The sequence below is a fragment of the Emys orbicularis genome, chromosome 7 (genome assembly GCF_028017835.1).
Source record: "Emys orbicularis isolate rEmyOrb1 chromosome 7, rEmyOrb1.hap1, whole genome shotgun sequence".
NCBI lineage: Eukaryota > Metazoa > Chordata > Testudines > Emydidae > Emys > Emys orbicularis.
Window position 1 is genome coordinate 9,286,826 of NC_088689.1, and position 17,828 is coordinate 9,304,653.

The 17,828-nt window shown below is 36.9% G+C and overlaps 1 protein-coding gene across 1 annotated transcript in view; it reads left to right on the forward strand.

The window, feature by feature from the left end:
- Nucleotides 1-17,828, forward strand: part of SMC3 (structural maintenance of chromosomes 3) — a 48,162-nt gene that overhangs the window by 20,277 nt on the left and 10,057 nt on the right. Inside the window, exons 9-19 of the mRNA XM_065407191.1 lie at nt 229-404; nt 625-705; nt 2,367-2,531; nt 3,153-3,274; nt 3,960-4,173; nt 9,420-9,523; nt 9,780-9,879; nt 10,587-10,747; nt 12,300-12,441; nt 13,768-13,918; nt 15,455-15,607. Coding sequence (XP_065263263.1) covers nt 229-404; nt 625-705; nt 2,367-2,531; nt 3,153-3,274; nt 3,960-4,173; nt 9,420-9,523; nt 9,780-9,879; nt 10,587-10,747; nt 12,300-12,441; nt 13,768-13,918; nt 15,455-15,607 — 1,569 coding nt within the window. The remainder of the gene's footprint in view (nt 1-228; nt 405-624; nt 706-2,366; nt 2,532-3,152; nt 3,275-3,959; nt 4,174-9,419; nt 9,524-9,779; nt 9,880-10,586; nt 10,748-12,299; nt 12,442-13,767; nt 13,919-15,454; nt 15,608-17,828) is intronic.

Below are 17,828 nucleotides of genomic sequence, written 5' to 3' on the forward strand. Positions count from 1 at the left end.
GAAGTAGAGTTGGAATAGCATGAGCCTTGGAAGATGGGAATTTTTGGAAAGAGGATGTGTCTGAAAGTTAATTCCAGACCTAGATCTTCATTTCAGTCAATCCGTTTTTTCAAATCAAAAGCTTTACTTACGAGTCAAAGATAAGAGAATGATCTAAAAAGAAAACAAATATTCTGAATATAATAATAATTTAGTTGCCATCTTTTTCTTGCTTCTCATATTCTAAAGAGGGTAAACGAGAGAAAATCAATGAGTTGTTGAAGTACATTGAAGAGCGATTGCATACCCTGGAAGAGGAGAAAGAAGAGCTAGCTCAGTATCAGAAGTGGGATAAAATGAGGAGAGCATTAGAATACACCATTTATAACCAGGAACTCAATGAAACACGTGCTAAACTTGATGAGGTAAAGCATCTTATTACCCTTCATTGCATATTTCCTTTGTTACAGACACTTAATATTTAAACGTACATAGTTTTGTATGGACATTTGCTTAACCTAAATAGAGTAGTTAAATTGTGACATTTTTAGGCTCATTAATGTACCAAATTAACATTTTCTTTCTGAATCGATGAGTGATTAAAAAAAAGGAACTTGTTAATTAAGCAATATTATTTCTGTACAGCTTTCTGCCAAACGAGAGACAAGTGGAGAGAAATCAAGGCAGTTGAGAGATGCACAACAAGATGCTAGAGATAAAATGGAGGTAAAATCTAGAAGCAGTGTACTGACATGAGCAACTCAAGGTTTTTGCATTGACTATATGTAGTCTACTTGCCTTGAAAAGTCTTTCAGGTCACTTTTTGTGTGTGTGAACATTTCAGTCTGATGTCTCAAATCTGAGTGAATTTAAACACAGACTTTGGAGTTATTTGATTATTTAATGCCAATCAATGGAAAATGGATCCTGTCAAACCAATTTTTTATATATATATATATATAATAATATATATATTATTTATTTTAATGCGATCACAGGTTTGATTTATAAAGGTAGTAGTGTTGATCTAATATTTTTAGATTTCTGTGAGGCATTAGAACAACAGAAAATTAACATGGCACACAGTAAATGGATTGAAAACTGGCTAACTGATAGGTCTCAAAATGTAGTGGTAAATGCGGGATCATCATTGAGCGAGTGTGTTTCTAGTGGGGACCCTCAGAGATCGGTTTTTGGCCTTCTGTTATTTAACATTTTTATTAATGACCTGGAAGAAAACATAAAATCATAACTTATAACATTTACAGACAACACAAAGATTGAGGAGTGGTAAATAACGAAGGACAGGTCAGTGATACAGACTGATCTGCATTGCTTGGTAAGCTGGACCCAGACAAATAATATGCTTAAATGCAAATATATACATCTAGGAGCAAAGAATGTAGGCCATACTTACAGGATGAGGGACTCTATCTTGGGAATCAGGACCCTGGAAAAGGTTTGCAGTTCGTGGTGCTTTATCAGCTGAACGTGAGCACCCAGTGCAACGCTGTAGTCAAAAGAGCTAATGTGATCTTTGCATGCATGAACAGGGGAATCTCGAGTTGAGTTGAAAGGTTATTTTAAGTCTGTATTTGGCGCTGTTGCGACTGCTGCTGGAATATTCTGTCCAGTTCTGGTGTCCACAATTCAAGAAGGATAGTGATAAATTGGAGCGGGTTCAGAGAAGAGCCACGAGAATGATTAAAGGATTAGAAAACATGCCTTATAGTGATAGACTCAAAGAATTCAGTCTACTAAGCTTAACATAGAGACGGTTAAGGGGTGACTTGTTCAATCTTACAGGTATCTACATGGGGAACAAATATTTAATAATGGTCTCTTCAGCCTAGGAGAGAAAGGTATCACCCAATGTAATGGATGGAAGTTGAAGCTATACAAATTCAGACTGGAAATAAGGTGTACATTTTTAACAGAGTCTCATTAGCCATTGGAACAGTTTACCAAGGGTCATAGTGGATTCCCCATCACTGACCATTTATAAATCAAGGCTGGATAGTTAAAAAGATGTACTCTAATTCAAAAGGAATTAATTTAGGGAGCTCTATGGCTTATATTTTACAGGAGGTCAGACTAGATGATCACAACGGACTCCTCTGGCCTAGGATTCTGAGTTACCCTATGGGTGTTCCTAAATTTTAAAGCAAATTAAACAACTTATTTTTAAGGTTAATTTTAAAGATTTTTGGACTTCATATTGTGGTGACTATTTTTCTTTTCTTCTCACATTCTCTTTAATCTTAATGGTTAAATAATGAAGCTGTCTTGTGCTAATTCCCTTAATGGGTACTGAAATATGGATTAGATCAAGCTGTGATAGAAGGTTTGTGTATGTTTAATAATATATATTACATCCGTTTGTGTAGGATATTGAACGACAAGTTCGAGAACTAAAAACAAAGATTTCAGCGATGAAAGAGGAGAAGGAACAACTCAGTGCTGAGAGACAGGAGCAGATTAAGCAGAGAACCAAATTAGAACTTAAAGCTAAGGACTTGCAAGACGAACTAGCTGGCAACAGTGAACAAAGGGTAAGAAGCAGCTGCAAGAATAAAATGTACAAATTCACTCTTTTGTATGGATCACATTTTTGGCTATAATTTATGCGTGTATTATCAGTACTAAGGTATTATGACACCTACTAATAGATGTAAGATTTAATTACACTGGAAGAACTTCACAACAATACAAGAGTTCTGTGCCCTGAAGTGTGTAGCACACTTCTGAGTGCTGTAAAACATAATAATAGATCAATTATTTCTTTCTACCCCCATATTGTAAAATCAACTAGCTGTAGTCCTCATCCTTTTCAATCATATGGTAAATACTAAAGGGAGGATGTTGTGAATCATCTGAAAGAAGATTATTCAGTGTAGCAGCACTGAGTACAACTGTTTGGCCTGTATTGATCTTTGTTACCCTCCTAGTGTAGCTGCACCTTCTCAAACCTTACTGATTCAAGGTTGCTCCTGAACCTACCTCAGTCATGTGTCAAAGCAGTGTAGTGTCAGACAAGCAGTGGAGTCCATTTAGCATTTTTACAAATATTAAAATATGCTCCAGAAATGCCCTACTATGTTCACAAATTTAATGATTATACAAAGTTGATCTACTAAGTTATTGGTATTAAATATTACTTTGTTTATTTTTAGAAAAGACTGTTAAAGGAGAGACAGAAGCTTCTTGAGAAAATTGAGGAGAAGCAGAAAGAGCTAGCAGAAACGGAACCCAAATTCAACAGTGTAAAAGAAAAAGAAGAGCGAGGAATTGCTAGGTCTGTGGCTCACCATACAAGAAATTAAACCATTTTAGAAGGAGCAAGGAGTAATGTGATTAAAGCAGTATATAATGAAAATTGTACATACATTACAGCTGTTATAGAGTGAGAGAATGCATTTGAGTCTAAATGGTTTTTTATTTACAAAGAAATGCCCCTTTCACCAACAAATTAAAAAAATAAAATAAAATATAAAAAGCGCACACATTCGCTGCTTATGTGGCCCTGCGTTATATTTGCTCGTTGCTTGCAGAGGCACTGAGTTTGAAGATAATTGTTGTTTCTCAAGAACCTTATTAAAAAAGCTTTGTTGAAAGAATCAGTGTTTCCTAGTGAACAAGGAGGCAAAGGAAGTGAGGATCTTTTGCTTATTAGAAAAAGGCAAACTTGATAAGTGAGAAGGAACTTGTTTTCAAGCTTTAAAAAAGCAACCCATGGAGAGTAAATGAAAATTCAAAACAAAAGTAAATTGGTGCCTCTTAATTGCTTTGCTCATTTTAAAGTGTTCTCTGAGATGGTTGTATAGCTTGCAAAAAAAAAATTCAAATTGTCGTTTGACCACTGTTAACGGTTTAAAATTAAGTTGATAGCACTTTGTTCTTGAAGATCTTCTGAATAAAATCTTAAAATGAAATATGTTTGACACGTTATAAAGAAACTTATTTTTTTCTCTCTTATCTAGACTAGCACAAGCTACCCAGGAAAGAACAGATCTTTATGCAAAACAAGGCCGAGGAAGCCAGTTTACTTCCAAAGAAGAAAGGGATAAGTGGATTAAAAAGGAACTCAAGTCTCTAGATCAGGCAATCAATGACAAAAAACGACAGATTGCAGCAATACACAAAGATTTAGAAGATACAGAGGCTAATAAAGAGAAGAATCTGGAGCAGTACAGTGTAAGGAGTTCTGAGTTATTACTGCAGAGATATTTTGAGAGAAAAGGCTAAACCAGTGGTGGGCAACCTGCAGCCCACGGGCCGCATGCGGCCCACCAGGGTAATCTGATTGCAGGCCGTGAGACATTTTGCTGACATTGACTGTCCACAGGCATCACCCCCTGCAGCTCCCAGTGGCCACGGTTCTCTGTTCCCGGCCAATGGGAGCTGTGGCGGCCAGTACGTCCCTGCAGCCCCTTCGCCTGCAGGCGCCACTTCCCACAGCTCCCATTGGCCGGGAACAGAGAACCGCGGCCACTGAGAGCTGAGGGGGGCGGTGCCTGTGGACGGTCAATGTCAGCAAAATGTCTCGCGGCCTGCAATCAGATTACCCTGATGGCCGCAGGTTGCCCACCACTGGGCTAAACTCTATGTCCATAATTGGATTTGTTTCAATGAATGAGTTTTATTTTTATTTAAAATCTAGAGGACAAGAGAGGGTCTTGTTGTGTCCTGCACTATTATAAATGTTTGCATGCTAACACTAATTTTAGAGTCCTGTTCTCAAATATTTTTCTTCAGCACCATATATTTCTTTTTTCCTGATTTTGGAGGGAGACAGAAATTAGCTAGACAGCATTCAGCAACATCCTCTAAGACAGCATGCCTATTTATTGTTTCTGCCAGTTAACAACACTCATGGGTAATTTGATCCAAAATTTTTCTTAAGTCTTAGAAATATTTCTGTAAATTTTTTATTTAAAACAAAAACACTATTTCTTCCATGCAAGATGCATTTGATTTTGCATCTGGCTTGAGAGAGTGTTCCTTTGGACCCTGGTAGATAATTGTACAAGTCTTAATATAGGCTAAGCACTTTGCATGCAATAGGAATCTGTTTCCATCTGCACACAAGAGAAGAGGGACTCTTGTGTTTTAATGAATGTGCTCTTTGTTACTCAAAACATCTGCTTTCAAAATCTTCTGTGTGATGCTGTATGCTTTAGGGAAGGGTAAGAATTTGGAGAACACTGAATCCTAATGCCTAAGAGAACTATTGGTGCAGAAGAAGTTTCCTTAAATTCTGTCAGGTACTCTGTGCTGCTGTAGTATTAAAGGAAAAGTTCTTTAGAAAAAATGAAGAAATTATCACCATTATGGAGTCTGATCATTCACTTCACTAAAACTCTGGTGTAAGACATGTGGAGGAGGATCAAACTTAAATAAAGTGTGGGGTATTTATGCAGTGGATACATTTTCATAGAATCATAGGACTGGAAGGGACCTCGAGAAGTCATCTAATCCAGTCCAGTCCCCTGCACTCGTGGCAGGACTAAATATTGCCTAGACCATCCCTGACAGGTGTTCGTCTAATCTTCTCTTAACTCTCCAATGATGGAGATTCCGTAACCTCCCTGAGCAATTTATTACAGTGCTTAACCATCCTGACAGGAAGTTTTTCCTAATGTCCAACCTAAACTGCCCTTGCTGCAATTTAAGCCCATTGCTTCTTGTCTATTCTCAGAGGTTAAGGAGAACAATTTTTCACCCTCCTCCTTGTAATAACCTTTTATGCACTTGAAAACTGTTATCATGTTCCCCTTCAGTCTTCTCTTCTCCAGACTCCAAACCCAATTTTTTCAATCTTCCCTCATAGGTCATGTTTTTAGACCTTGAATAATTTTTGTTGCTCTTCTCTGGACTTTCTCCAATTTGTCCACATCTTTCCTGAAATGTGGTGCCCAGAACTGGACACAATACTACAGCTGACGCCTAATCAGCGTGGAGTAGAGTGGAACAACTACTTCTCCTGTCTTGCTTACAACACTTCTGCTAATACATCCCAAAATGATGTTTGCTTTTTTTGCAACAATGTTACACTGTTGACTCATATTTAGCTTGTGATCCACTGTGCCCCTACGTCCCTTTCCACAGTACTTCTTCCTAGGCAATTATTTCCTATTTTGTGTGTAACTGATTGTTCCTTCCTAAGTGGAGTACTTTGCATTTGTCTTTATTGAATTTCATCCTGTTTACTTCAGATCATTTCTCCTGTTTCTCCAGATCATTTTGAATTTTAATCCTATCCTCCAAAGCGCTTGCAATCATGAGGAAAACCTTTTCTCTATGATGTTGCCAACGACACTCTGCATACATTATCAACTTTGTGGATATTATTTATGAAAATAAATTCTTATCTTTCACATTGGGACTTTAAAGCTTCTGTTAATATTTTTGTTTATTGTCTGGTGTAACTTTAGTCTTTGAGGCCTGTTTCTTTGCTTTGTTCCTCCTTTCCTATGGCCTTTAGTACTGCATGCTTTACTGTTTCCAGTTTAAAGCTAAATATCAGTTGTCACTCTGCAACCTTGTGTGCTTTGTTAGATTTTTATTTTTATATGTCTCTCTTGAATTGTAATTGGTCTTGCACAGATTTAAGCCCTACAGCCTTGTAAGGGTGTGCCTATTTAATATGAACCACTTATAAATTACCTTTACTCTAACATGCAGAGGGAAACTAGTTTCTACCTACTTCAAAACAAGGATTTCTTTTTAGACTTGACTTTTTACACATACACCTAACGTTTTTGTTCAGTACTAAATCAATCTGCCTGAAGTTTCACATGTGGTAGGTTAAGGTATAATTTTCCTAGAAAACTTTACAAGTCATTTGAAACACAGGCTCAAAAATTAGGTGATTTTTTGCTTCCCCCACATCTTTTAAATACCTGGCATAGGAGCAAAATATGGTCATATTCCTTATTCACTGTGTTAGTGTTCCATGGGGTTTTAGCCTTTCTAGAAGGGTGTCCAGAGGAATCATTACTTTGCCTTCCTCTGCACCAACCACAGGAGCTCTGGCCAGCCATACAGCAGAGTATACTCTGCACCTTTTTGTGGGGTCTAACTATGGGTGTTTCCCCTTTTGTAAATGAGAGCTCCAGAAGGCATTGGGAGCAATGCCTTCTAAATGCTCCGCTTGGGGCACTGCATCAGAATATAAGAATGGCCAGACTGGGTCAGACCAATAGTCCATGTAGCCCAATATCCTGTCTTCTGACAGTGGCCGGTGCCAGATGCTTTGGAAGGAATGTACAGAACGGGGTCGTCATCAAGTGATCCATTCACTGTCGTCCAGTGCCAGCTTCTGGCAGTCAGAGGTTTAAGGACACTGAGAGTGTGGGGTTGCATCCCTGAGCACCTTGGCTAATAGCCATTGATGGACCTATCCTCCATGTGCTTATCTAATTATTTTTTGAACCTAGTTATACTTTTGGCCTTCACAACATCCCTAGCAATGAGTTCCACAGGTTGACTATGAATTGCACGAAGTACTTCCTTATGTTTTGTTTTTAAACCTGTTGTCTATTAATTTCATTGTGTGACCCCTGGTTCTTGTTATGTGATGAAGTAAATAATACTTTTTCCTCTATACCATTTGTGATTTTATAGATCTCTATCATGTCCCCCCCGTTATCTCTCTCCTAAATCGAACAGTACCAGTCTTTTGAATCTCTTCTCAGATGGTGGTAGTTCCATTCCTCTAATCTTTTTTTGTTGCCCTTCTTTGTACTTTTTCCAGATCTAATATATCTTTTTGAGATAGGGTGGCCAGAACTGCATCCAGTATTCAAGGTTTGGGCATTTATATTGGGTACCATGCATTTATATAGTGACACTATATTTTGTCTTACCTTATGATCAAAGATCAAATATTTCATCTTTACCCCCGGCCTATGAGTGCTGTAGCTAAAAGCCACAGCAGAACATATGTTGAGCAGAATATTGGTCTGCTCTGTGCTGCTGTCCAATTGAGATATCATGCATATTTTCCAAAGGTTCAGCCAGACTGCAAAGTAGTAATGAAGGGATAAGGAATGTTCCTGATTATGGATGGGAGAATTGACAGCAGCTTTGATAGCACTATGCTGGCTGTTTTGTTGGAGACTTTAATCAAGGTTGAACGGTAGCCTGTTCTAATGGTGTTGATTTTTCCAGACTGTTTAACAGTCCTAGTATGTCAGGAGAAGCCATACAAATGAAGAATCAGTTCTAACCAATTACATGGCCGTGCAGGGAGTATGCCCACTGCTAATGCCATTATGCTTGATGTGCTTACAGATGCAGCTCTTACAATCTCTATTGCATAATAAATCTACTGAACTTGGTGATAAATGTGAAACCTGATCAAATTTATGAACAAAGTCACACTGAGGAAGAAAGTGTTCTGCCAGGGTGTAAACCATATTTTGGAAGAGAGCTCTGCTACTCAAGCAATTCTCTGTAGTTGGTTGAGTGAGGGAAATGGCATACCACTCTGGCTGTTTTTACTGGCAGAGTTCCTGCAATGAACAACTCTCAAGCCTCTGTTTCTTCTGGAAGTGAAAAGGAACTTGTCAGTGCTGAAACGTGTGTGCGCGCACAAAATGATATATACACAAATGCTTCTAACCAAGCTGAAATAATTGCCTGGCTTTTTTGTAACATGGAGGTGTTTCGGAGAAATTGGTCTGAAGACAGGAAAAATGAACAATAAAAATAAAAGATTTTAAGACTGCAGAAAATAGTAGTACTAACATTAAGAATCATAAAGTTATTACCAGTAAATTCCTAGCCATTGAGCTGCTGAAAGAAATGAAAGCTCTTGATTCCAGACAATGGGGATAGAGGAACATCCACTAGCAAGTTCTCCAAATATGCTGCACTAGCAGAGTACCTGCAGCTAAGTGGTACCAGTACTTGACTTTATTGGAGAACACGCTAGAACCTTCATTATAGTAAGAGTGGCATGGAAGGCTAACATGCAATATATTCTTGTACAGCAATCTAAATGCTATTTAGCCTCAAAGGCTTATTATTTTTGTGTTGTAAAGGAACAAACTTCCAAGCAGATTGCAGTAATGTGTCTCTTTGATTCCACTTTATAGTGTAATTTACAATGACTTTGAGTATTTCTGCTAATTCTCTAATCCTTTTAGTTCCGAAGGTGGCTGGAACATCAGAATCAACAAAATAAATCTTTTCTTCTTTGTCATTCTTGCCTGGCTATTAGCACCCAGTCACTTCATAGTCTCCGTGCTGCTGCTGCTGACCTCTGAAGATCTGTTTTTTCTTACCACTTTAGCAATTTTAGTGCAAATCATGGAAAAATTTACAGGAATTAATTCTGAATTGTAATATAAGGATTTAAAGCTAGAATTGGATAACAGATGGATTTAAAGCTAGAGTCTTACCATTGAAAGATTTCTTTTTTTTATGTGCCTTAGAAATTGGACCAAGATCTTAATGAGGTTAAAGCTCGTGTCGAAGAATTGGACAGAAAGTATTATGAGGTGAAAAACAAAAAAGATGAACTACAGAGTGAAAGAAAGTTAGTAAATTTATTTAAAATTTGTTTTAATTATTATGTGTAAAATGTAAAGGATGCCAGCTGTGTAGTCGTTAGGTTGGCATAACTGCTTAAGTATTTTTAAATACGGTCATGGGTTTGGAGGTTTAAACCTCTACATTTCAATTTTTAACAAATTACTACTCTAGAAGGAAGTTAACCCAGTTTTACTTGCTAAGAATTTTCTGATAATCAAAGTGCTTAATAATGTTAACCTGGCTTTTGTCTCATTTTGTAGTTATCTGTGGAGAGAGGAGAATGCTGAACAACAAGCTCTTGCTGCAAAACGAGAGGATTTGGAGAAGAAACAGCAACTTCTTAGAGCAGCAACAGGAAAGGTGAGATACTGTGCATTTGTTACAGTTACTAATTGATTATCTGACCTGAGGAAAGGTTTCATATCTTTTAAAGATAATTGCCACGTCTTTAAGGGGAAAAAACAGTCTACAGCTGCAGATCATAATATCAGAACTTTTTCATAAGCCTTATTTTTCAAATACTTACAGCTCTCTGAAAAAGAATTCTTTTGGGCTATTTATTCTCAGCCTAAAGCCAGTTTTTGGAGTGAGAAATTTTTTTGCTGAAATTCAGTTTGAGTTTATCAAAGCATTGAAAACTGGTGGCTCTCAGGCTCTCAAATTACCATGCCTGTTGGTTCCTGTATCCAAAGCAGGAACTTGCTGTCAGTGGCTGGGAGGGAACTTGTGGAGCCTTAGAGTAGTCAGTGACAGCTCACGTGCACCAGCCACATGGGTAGCCATGTGTTGTCTGCAGTCCTAACAAGAATTGATCAGTGACTGTGGCCTTCATAAGGCCCAGTGGCTGACGCTGAGGAGCTGAGAGGCAGATGGTGAATGACCCATGATCTCAATTAGAAATCACTAACAAATTTGAAATCCAAGCAATAAGCTTATAAACATTTTGTCAGTTTATATTTTAAACTGGCAAGACAAAGGACTAAAAACTCTAGATTAGCATTATTTTTAGGTCACGTGATCCTTGAAGTCTAGTAATATAAGTTATTCATTATATTTTTTTGTGACAGGCCATTCTAAATGGTATAGACAGCATAAACAAAGTCTTGGAGCACTTTCGCCGGAAAGGCATAAACCAACATGTTCTAAATGGTTACCATGGAATTGTGATGAATAATTTTGAGTGTGAGCCTGCTTTCTACACTTGTGTTGAAGTTACTGCAGGGAACAGGTAAATTATACTGTATTGAATTCTTCTTGAGTTTGAAAGGGTAAGAGGGGGATGTTTGACTTCATGCATGTTGAAAGCCAGTTGCTGGCACAAGCTTGCCATAGGAGGGTTTATTCTTTTGATGTATACATTGGGCCTGTTTTCAGCTTTAGTTGCATGTATGTACAATAATCAAATCCACACTGTATCAAAAAGATACTGAAAAGAGCTCCTTACCTGACTAAAACGCACTATGCAAATTACACCCTTCCTTCTCTCAACCTGTACCCTTAGGAAAATCCTTGCTGTGTGTCCAAAAGATCAGTAGGCTTGGGCTGTACTGAGCAAAACTGTGGGGAGGAGAGCAAATTCCAGACTCAAGAGCTCTTCACTGAGTCCTTTCCATGGTCCATTATGTAACTAGAGTATTTGCCCAAATAACCTGGTATATGTCAGGGTACTACAAAAATGGCAGTCTGTAGGATACATAGGCTCCAAACCATCGGGCTATCATTTGAATGGTACTTGGAAATTAATTGGAAGCTGGTGTAGTCTCTAGAATAGGAGTTTGAGAGATGCTCCCAGAAAGCACACTAAGTAAGCATTTAACTGCAGTCTGTGTACCCGCTGAAATTTCCAAGTGGTTAATAGCCTCAAGTAGAGTATGTCACAATGATCCAGTCTGGAGGTAGCAAAGGCATGAGTATTGGTGGTGAAGTCCACATTGCCTAAGAAGGCTAACAATCTTTTAGCCATACACAATTTGTTCTAGTATTTATTCTTGTAAACTTCCTGATTATTTTCTTTACGTCCAAACACACACCTTTTAATAAAAATTATTGGTACTGGTGTTTTGTCATTTTTCTTTTCCTTTTAAAGCGTAGTGGGATGCTGTGTTCGATGTACTAAACAAAGGAAGAGAGTTAGTCTCAGAAGCAGTTAAAATTACTCTTTTTGACTCCCTTTGATTAATGATGATAGCACCCACTGCCACCTGGAAAATTCTTTTTATCACCCTTTCAGCACCAGGCTGAAAGTTGATTGCGTGGAACAGAGCATTTTAATTTCGCCCACCCATGATCCTGTCCTTAGACAAGGTGTTTCTGTGTAAACACTTACAGGGAAGAAAGGTAGACTAAATAGGCTTGCTATTGAAGGGGTATGTGACAGGTGTGCACAGCTGTTGAGGAAAAGACCTGAGGTCAAATGTTAATTGGGCTTTCTCTGTGACCAATGCTAGTAAATTCTTGGGTGGCCTCATCCGGATGAAACTGAATAAGACAACTAATTATTAAAAAAACAAACACACAAAAAGCCCCTGTCCCAACTACTTAAATGGTGTTTTGGCAGATTTTAGTACGGTGTAAATTATCTTCCTATTCTAAAAATTTCTGTGACCATTATTTTTTCCACTTGTATTTTCTAAGGTGTGGTAATGCCAAAAACTGTAGAGAGAATAAAATGTGGTTTTGTTTTGTTTAGTGGTTCCTGAAAATTTGAGTTTGGGCTAGAAAATATCAATTATTTTGGCATAATAAAATCTTGGTGGTTTTTCTTTGGTCTGTTAATTTAGGTTATTTTATCATATTGTGGATTCCGATGAGGTCAGTACAAAGATCTTAATGGAGTTTAATAAAATGAACCTTCCTGGAGAAGTAACTTTTCTGCCTCTCAACAAGCTGGATGTTAGAGATACTGCTTACCCTGAAACCAATGTGAGTCACTGTGTTGATACGGACTTCTGTTTTTTCTTTCAGTAGATTACTTATAAGTCACACGTTTGTCACATAGATGTTATGTACTCTTGCTGCTGCTACTTTATAATGCTATTTTCTTGAGGCTGGCCATGTCCAACTAAATATTTTTTTTCAGTATTGCACTCCTTCAAGAATCTCTAACACCTGGTAGATTCAAAAAAGTAATGTTAAACTTCATGCGTTTAAAAAGATACAGAGGTGAGAACGAAAGGAAGAATTTCATTGTTATCTGAATAGAAATGGTAATTGTTATAAGAGCTGTCAAATGTACTTTCCTCAAGTTGGAAGGCAGCCTTTTTACAAGACCTGGACAAGCGGATAATATGACATAGTACAAGACAGCCAAATTTATTATTTGAAGCAAGTTGTGCTCCGTTGCCTCTATGAAAATTTTGTTAATACCATTATATTTTCACTAGTAAATATATAATATACTTACAGTAAATATCTATTTGAATTCGAAATTGTAGGCTAGTTTAAAAAAATTATTTATTTCCTACGGTAAGGTAGGTCAGCTAGACTTTTTACACATTCTATTTAATTTTGCATAAACAATGAAACATAAATGATACTGATAGGAACAACCTGATTCTTCACACACATTCACTTTGGAAATACATTATGTATGTATGTTTCTGGTGGCACCCACAATATCTTATTCCTTATACAGAAGAAGTTAATTGACAGATACAGTAACAAAAATCATTTAAACTCACTCAGTTGCTACTTAGCATTTGATCCTGTTCCTGTTGAAATTACTGGCAGACCTGTCATTGCTCCAGTGAGAGTAAGATCAAACCTTAAATTGGTCCATTCAGATTTTCATAATTATTTATGCCTAACTTGCATGTGCAATATTTTTGGTGTGTCTGGGAAATTGTAATAAGCCTACGCCCTAATTGATTGTGCAGCAGTTTAAGGAACAGATGGTCATACACAGAGACAGTAATTTGTGTTCACAATCACAGGCATTTCTGTAAATTATGATGGCATGCACAGTTCTAAACGGACTTGCTTCATTAATTTTCAGTACATTGGAATGACCTATTCCTAATGTTTTATTTTTTTAATTCAAGATTACAGAAGTTCTTATTGTAAATGTGAGGGTTTATTTTATTTTGTTCTTTTTGTTGGGTTGCCAAGGGTTCTCTTTAAATTATTTTTCACTGGCAATTGCACAGTGCACCCAGTGGATGCTTCAGGCAATGTGTGACATATTCGTGCAACTTATTGTTCTTATTGTTGGTATGTACTGCTTTATTGATGTGAATGCTACATTTTTAGGACGCTATTCCTATGATCAGTAAACTGAGATACAATCCCAGATTTGACAAAGCCTTCAAACATGTTTTTGGAAAGACTCTTATTTGTCGTAGCATGGAGGTATCTACCCAGTTGGCCAGAGCTTTCACTATGGATTGTATTACTTTGGAAGGTATGTATCACAATTATATTATTAATTTAATGGAAAAACAGGGTCTTCGGTGGACCGAGGTTCATTGAAACTAGTCTATTACTTTCCTAGTGTTCTTTGCAAAACCTGATACTATGGTAATTTACCTGGGTAAGCTAGATGAAACAAACTAAATGTTAATATCGCTGTTGTCATACTCCAAAATGTTTTTTAAGTCCTCTAGGTTTTTTGGTGACTTGAGCGACAAATCAGTAGGAATCATCCCAGAGATTTACAAAATGGATTAGACTTGTACCCGATTTTATCAGGTATTGATGTCCCTGAGGAATTGAGAAGCTTATTCTACTAGGTTTAAAACAATTTCCATGGCATGCTTATGTACCGCTTAATTACTAAGAAGTGCAGGTTTGCTACTTTGGTATACTAGTGACATGTTTGTCTTGACTTGATATCTCCCTGTTTTTTGGAGAGGAATCTTCTGTTTAGTGGCTCCCCATGGGCTACGCTGCTAGTTTCTCTCTCCTTTGAGAAGTTCCTCAGATCCCCACTCTGAGAGAAAATTATTATTTACAATAACTGGTTCTTGTAGTGTTGTTTTCTGTAGATCCACTGTGCCACTTTCCTATATTTTTCCAGAGTGCTTTAATGAATCTTTCAATGTGTAAGGGCAGTTGAGGCCACAGTCCATTTTATATCCTTGAGTCCGAATGTTAGGATCCACACATGTTACTTGCACGACTCAAACAGTCATTGCATTATAGAAGATTCTGGGTTCAACAGCATTGTTGGTGTATTCATCCCGTGTGCATCTGCAGAGGCAGTTCTTTAAGAACCCCAGTTAATGACAAGTAACGTTTCTTGGGCAAAACAGTTAACCATAAGCTTTGTCAGGCCTAAACGAGACTAAGGCTTTGATCAATCGGGATAGCAATTACAGATGGAGGTACAGCAGAAGATTTGGTAAAAGGGATGCAGTGTAACAGCAAATGTTAAAAGAAGGTTGGATCTTGCTCCTTTTTGGGTGGAGTGTTTTAATAGAGCGCACACCAGTTGTTTAAGGTTAGCCCCGTTTGCCTTGATTATGTCTGTCCATTTTGGCCACTATTGAGGAAACTGCTCTAACATGCTGCATTTTGAAAAACTGGTAGTGATATGGTGTTTGAATGTCCCCATTGTTCATATAAATTGACTTTAATGTGGATTACATGCTTTCAGAAGTTAATAAAAGAAATTGAACTGCTTGATGCTGAGAGAAGGCAGTTCCTCGTGCTAGGAACCTGCTGGTCTTGAGGCATTAAATACACTTTTTAAAAGCTTTACAAAAATATGTGATTTTTTTTCGCCTTGTTAACATTTGAAAGTGACATTTTGTAAATTAATTGCAAACATTACATGCATGCATGATTCCTCAGAATTATATGGAATCTCTCTAGGAAATTGACAGTACTTAAAGTACATATTAGCAGAATAATCATTAGCTTCTAGGAACTGCTTGGAACAACATGTCCTAATGGTGTGCAGTACAAAAGTACCATTTTAATTCTCTTCTGTTCATAGGTGATCAAGTCAGCCATCGTGGTGCTCTGACTGGAGGTTATTATGACACAAGAAAGTCTCGGCTTGAACTGCAAAAAGATGTTAGAAAGGCAGAAGAAGAACTTGGTGAACTTGAAGCAAAACTCAATGAAAACTTGCGCAGAAACATTGAAAATATCCTTTTTGATGTATTTGTGCATGTTGTGTGGGAAAAGTTGCATGGTAATAAGGCCTAGTGAGCTTGTTCTTTTCTCCCACCTTCATTACAAAATGAACAATTGTCTTAAGACTTTATTTTTACATATTGGCTATTTTCTATGGTATTAGTTGTAATTGCTGCCTATGCAGGCTTTCTTCTATATACTGCTATAGAGGTTCTAATGAGATAGAGTCAACATTTAAAAAAAAACAACAGGAAAATTACTATATTAAAAATGCAACAGAGCCCACATAAACGAATCTGTTAATACATTTTATGCCAGATTTATATTGTTGGAGAATTTAATTTCTAATGTAACACATGTCTCTCAATTACACTTGATTAATTGTACATGTGTAAATAGTGTTTGACATTAGTCAGTGATCAGGAGATGTTTTCATAAATGATTAAGTGATATAGACGCCAGCAGGTCAATAGGTTACTTATAACACCTTTACTAATATAGTTATAACCCCCTTTAACACATACTGCTCATGTCTGTGACATGCTTTTGTCCTCTATTATCAATTTTAACTTTCTATAAACTTATACCTGTACTCTTAATATAAAGAGACCAATATCTCTAGGTCTTAAAACATGATTTTATACAATAAAAAATTTCACCAAGGTTTACTTAATAGGTGCTAGCGACTTGATCCTAAAGTCAGCTGCGTGATCTCCTTTCAGAAAATATTACTATGGCTCTATCATCCTGCGATTTAAAAGTGGGAAAAATAAGTAAAATTGATTTTTTAAAAATTGTTATAATCTAGTAGAGATGTTCAGAAAACATCTTGAAAACCATAAGCTGTGTGCATAATATTGTAGTGCTAATAAAATATTTTAGTCTAGTTTTGAGAATCCTCCTTATTTACAGTGCTTGGAGTGTAGTTTTCATACCTCTGCTTCTTATAGCAACATTATAACATTGTAAAGGATATTGCTATAGCAAAGCACTGTAAAGTAAAAGCAGTCCTATGTTGAAATGTATTTATATGTATATAAATAAAATGGGCTCATAGATATTAGAGGTGGAAAAGGCCTGTTAACTATTGTGATGTATCCCAGAGTCACTACAAGGTTGTTCCATACTGTGTTATTTTTAGTGTTTGTGTAGTCTAATTCTAAATGTCCTAAGTAACAGGGATTCTACCGCATCCCACTGTTTTATTGTCTGCTAGACGTCATGGTCTGGAAGCTTTTTGTGACAGTTAACCTGAATTTGTCTTCTCTTAATCTCATCCAATTTCTTCTGTTTCTACCCGGTTGTGCTACCCTTAATTATTTCTCTCCTTCAGTGTCTATTGTATTCTTCTAAATAACCTCTGGAAACTCTTGAGATAGCTGTCTTTTCTGATTTTAGTAATTATTTAGCCAAGATATATATTCTATTCACCCATGAGGTAAATATAGAATTAGGTTAGTTGTTAACATGGTATGTGTAGTACATGTCTAAAATAATAGAAAGGAAACTAATATGTAGGTGGATATCAGTAAGGTTTTAAAATACAGAAGAATATGATATGGAAAAGGGGACAAGTTGAAGGAAGTTTTCTAAATCTCTGTATTTCACTAGCTTTTTGTAAACCTCTTTAGTCATGACAGAACAGCTATTTCTTTATAAGCATGTAAATTATAGCTTTCTCAAATTGTTGACTGATATGTAGAATAGAGTGTTGATTGAGCTGTCTCAATATATGTCAAACTGTGATGCAGATTACATGACTAACAACGTGGATGCTATTGTAGCTATTGAAGGAGGATTTCAGAAGGAATTAGTGAGACTTTTAAGGCCAGAGTGAATAATTGTGACTTAATTTTTTCATGTGTAAATAACATTTGTATATCAGTAACACCTCTAGTAACACTGAAGACGTTTTTAAAAACTTTTAGTAACATGGAAAAAGCCATAAATAAAGATTTGGAGTAGAATTAAAATCTTTAGCAAGATTAACCTTCTAATGCTCAGTGTTTCCCAGTTCTAATTATGTGCAGACTCCCAGTCTGCCCACACCTGCCTTCAGCATCAGATTCCAGACTAGCACGCTATAGTGTATAGAAAATATATATATATGTATTTTTAAGAGTGGAATTAATACTGGCCTGTTCAAGAGCGCTAAAATTCTCTACTGTCTTCCTAATTTCTGACCAGAGTGTTGGACCCCTTCTGGGAGCAAAAAGTCTAGTATATTTCCA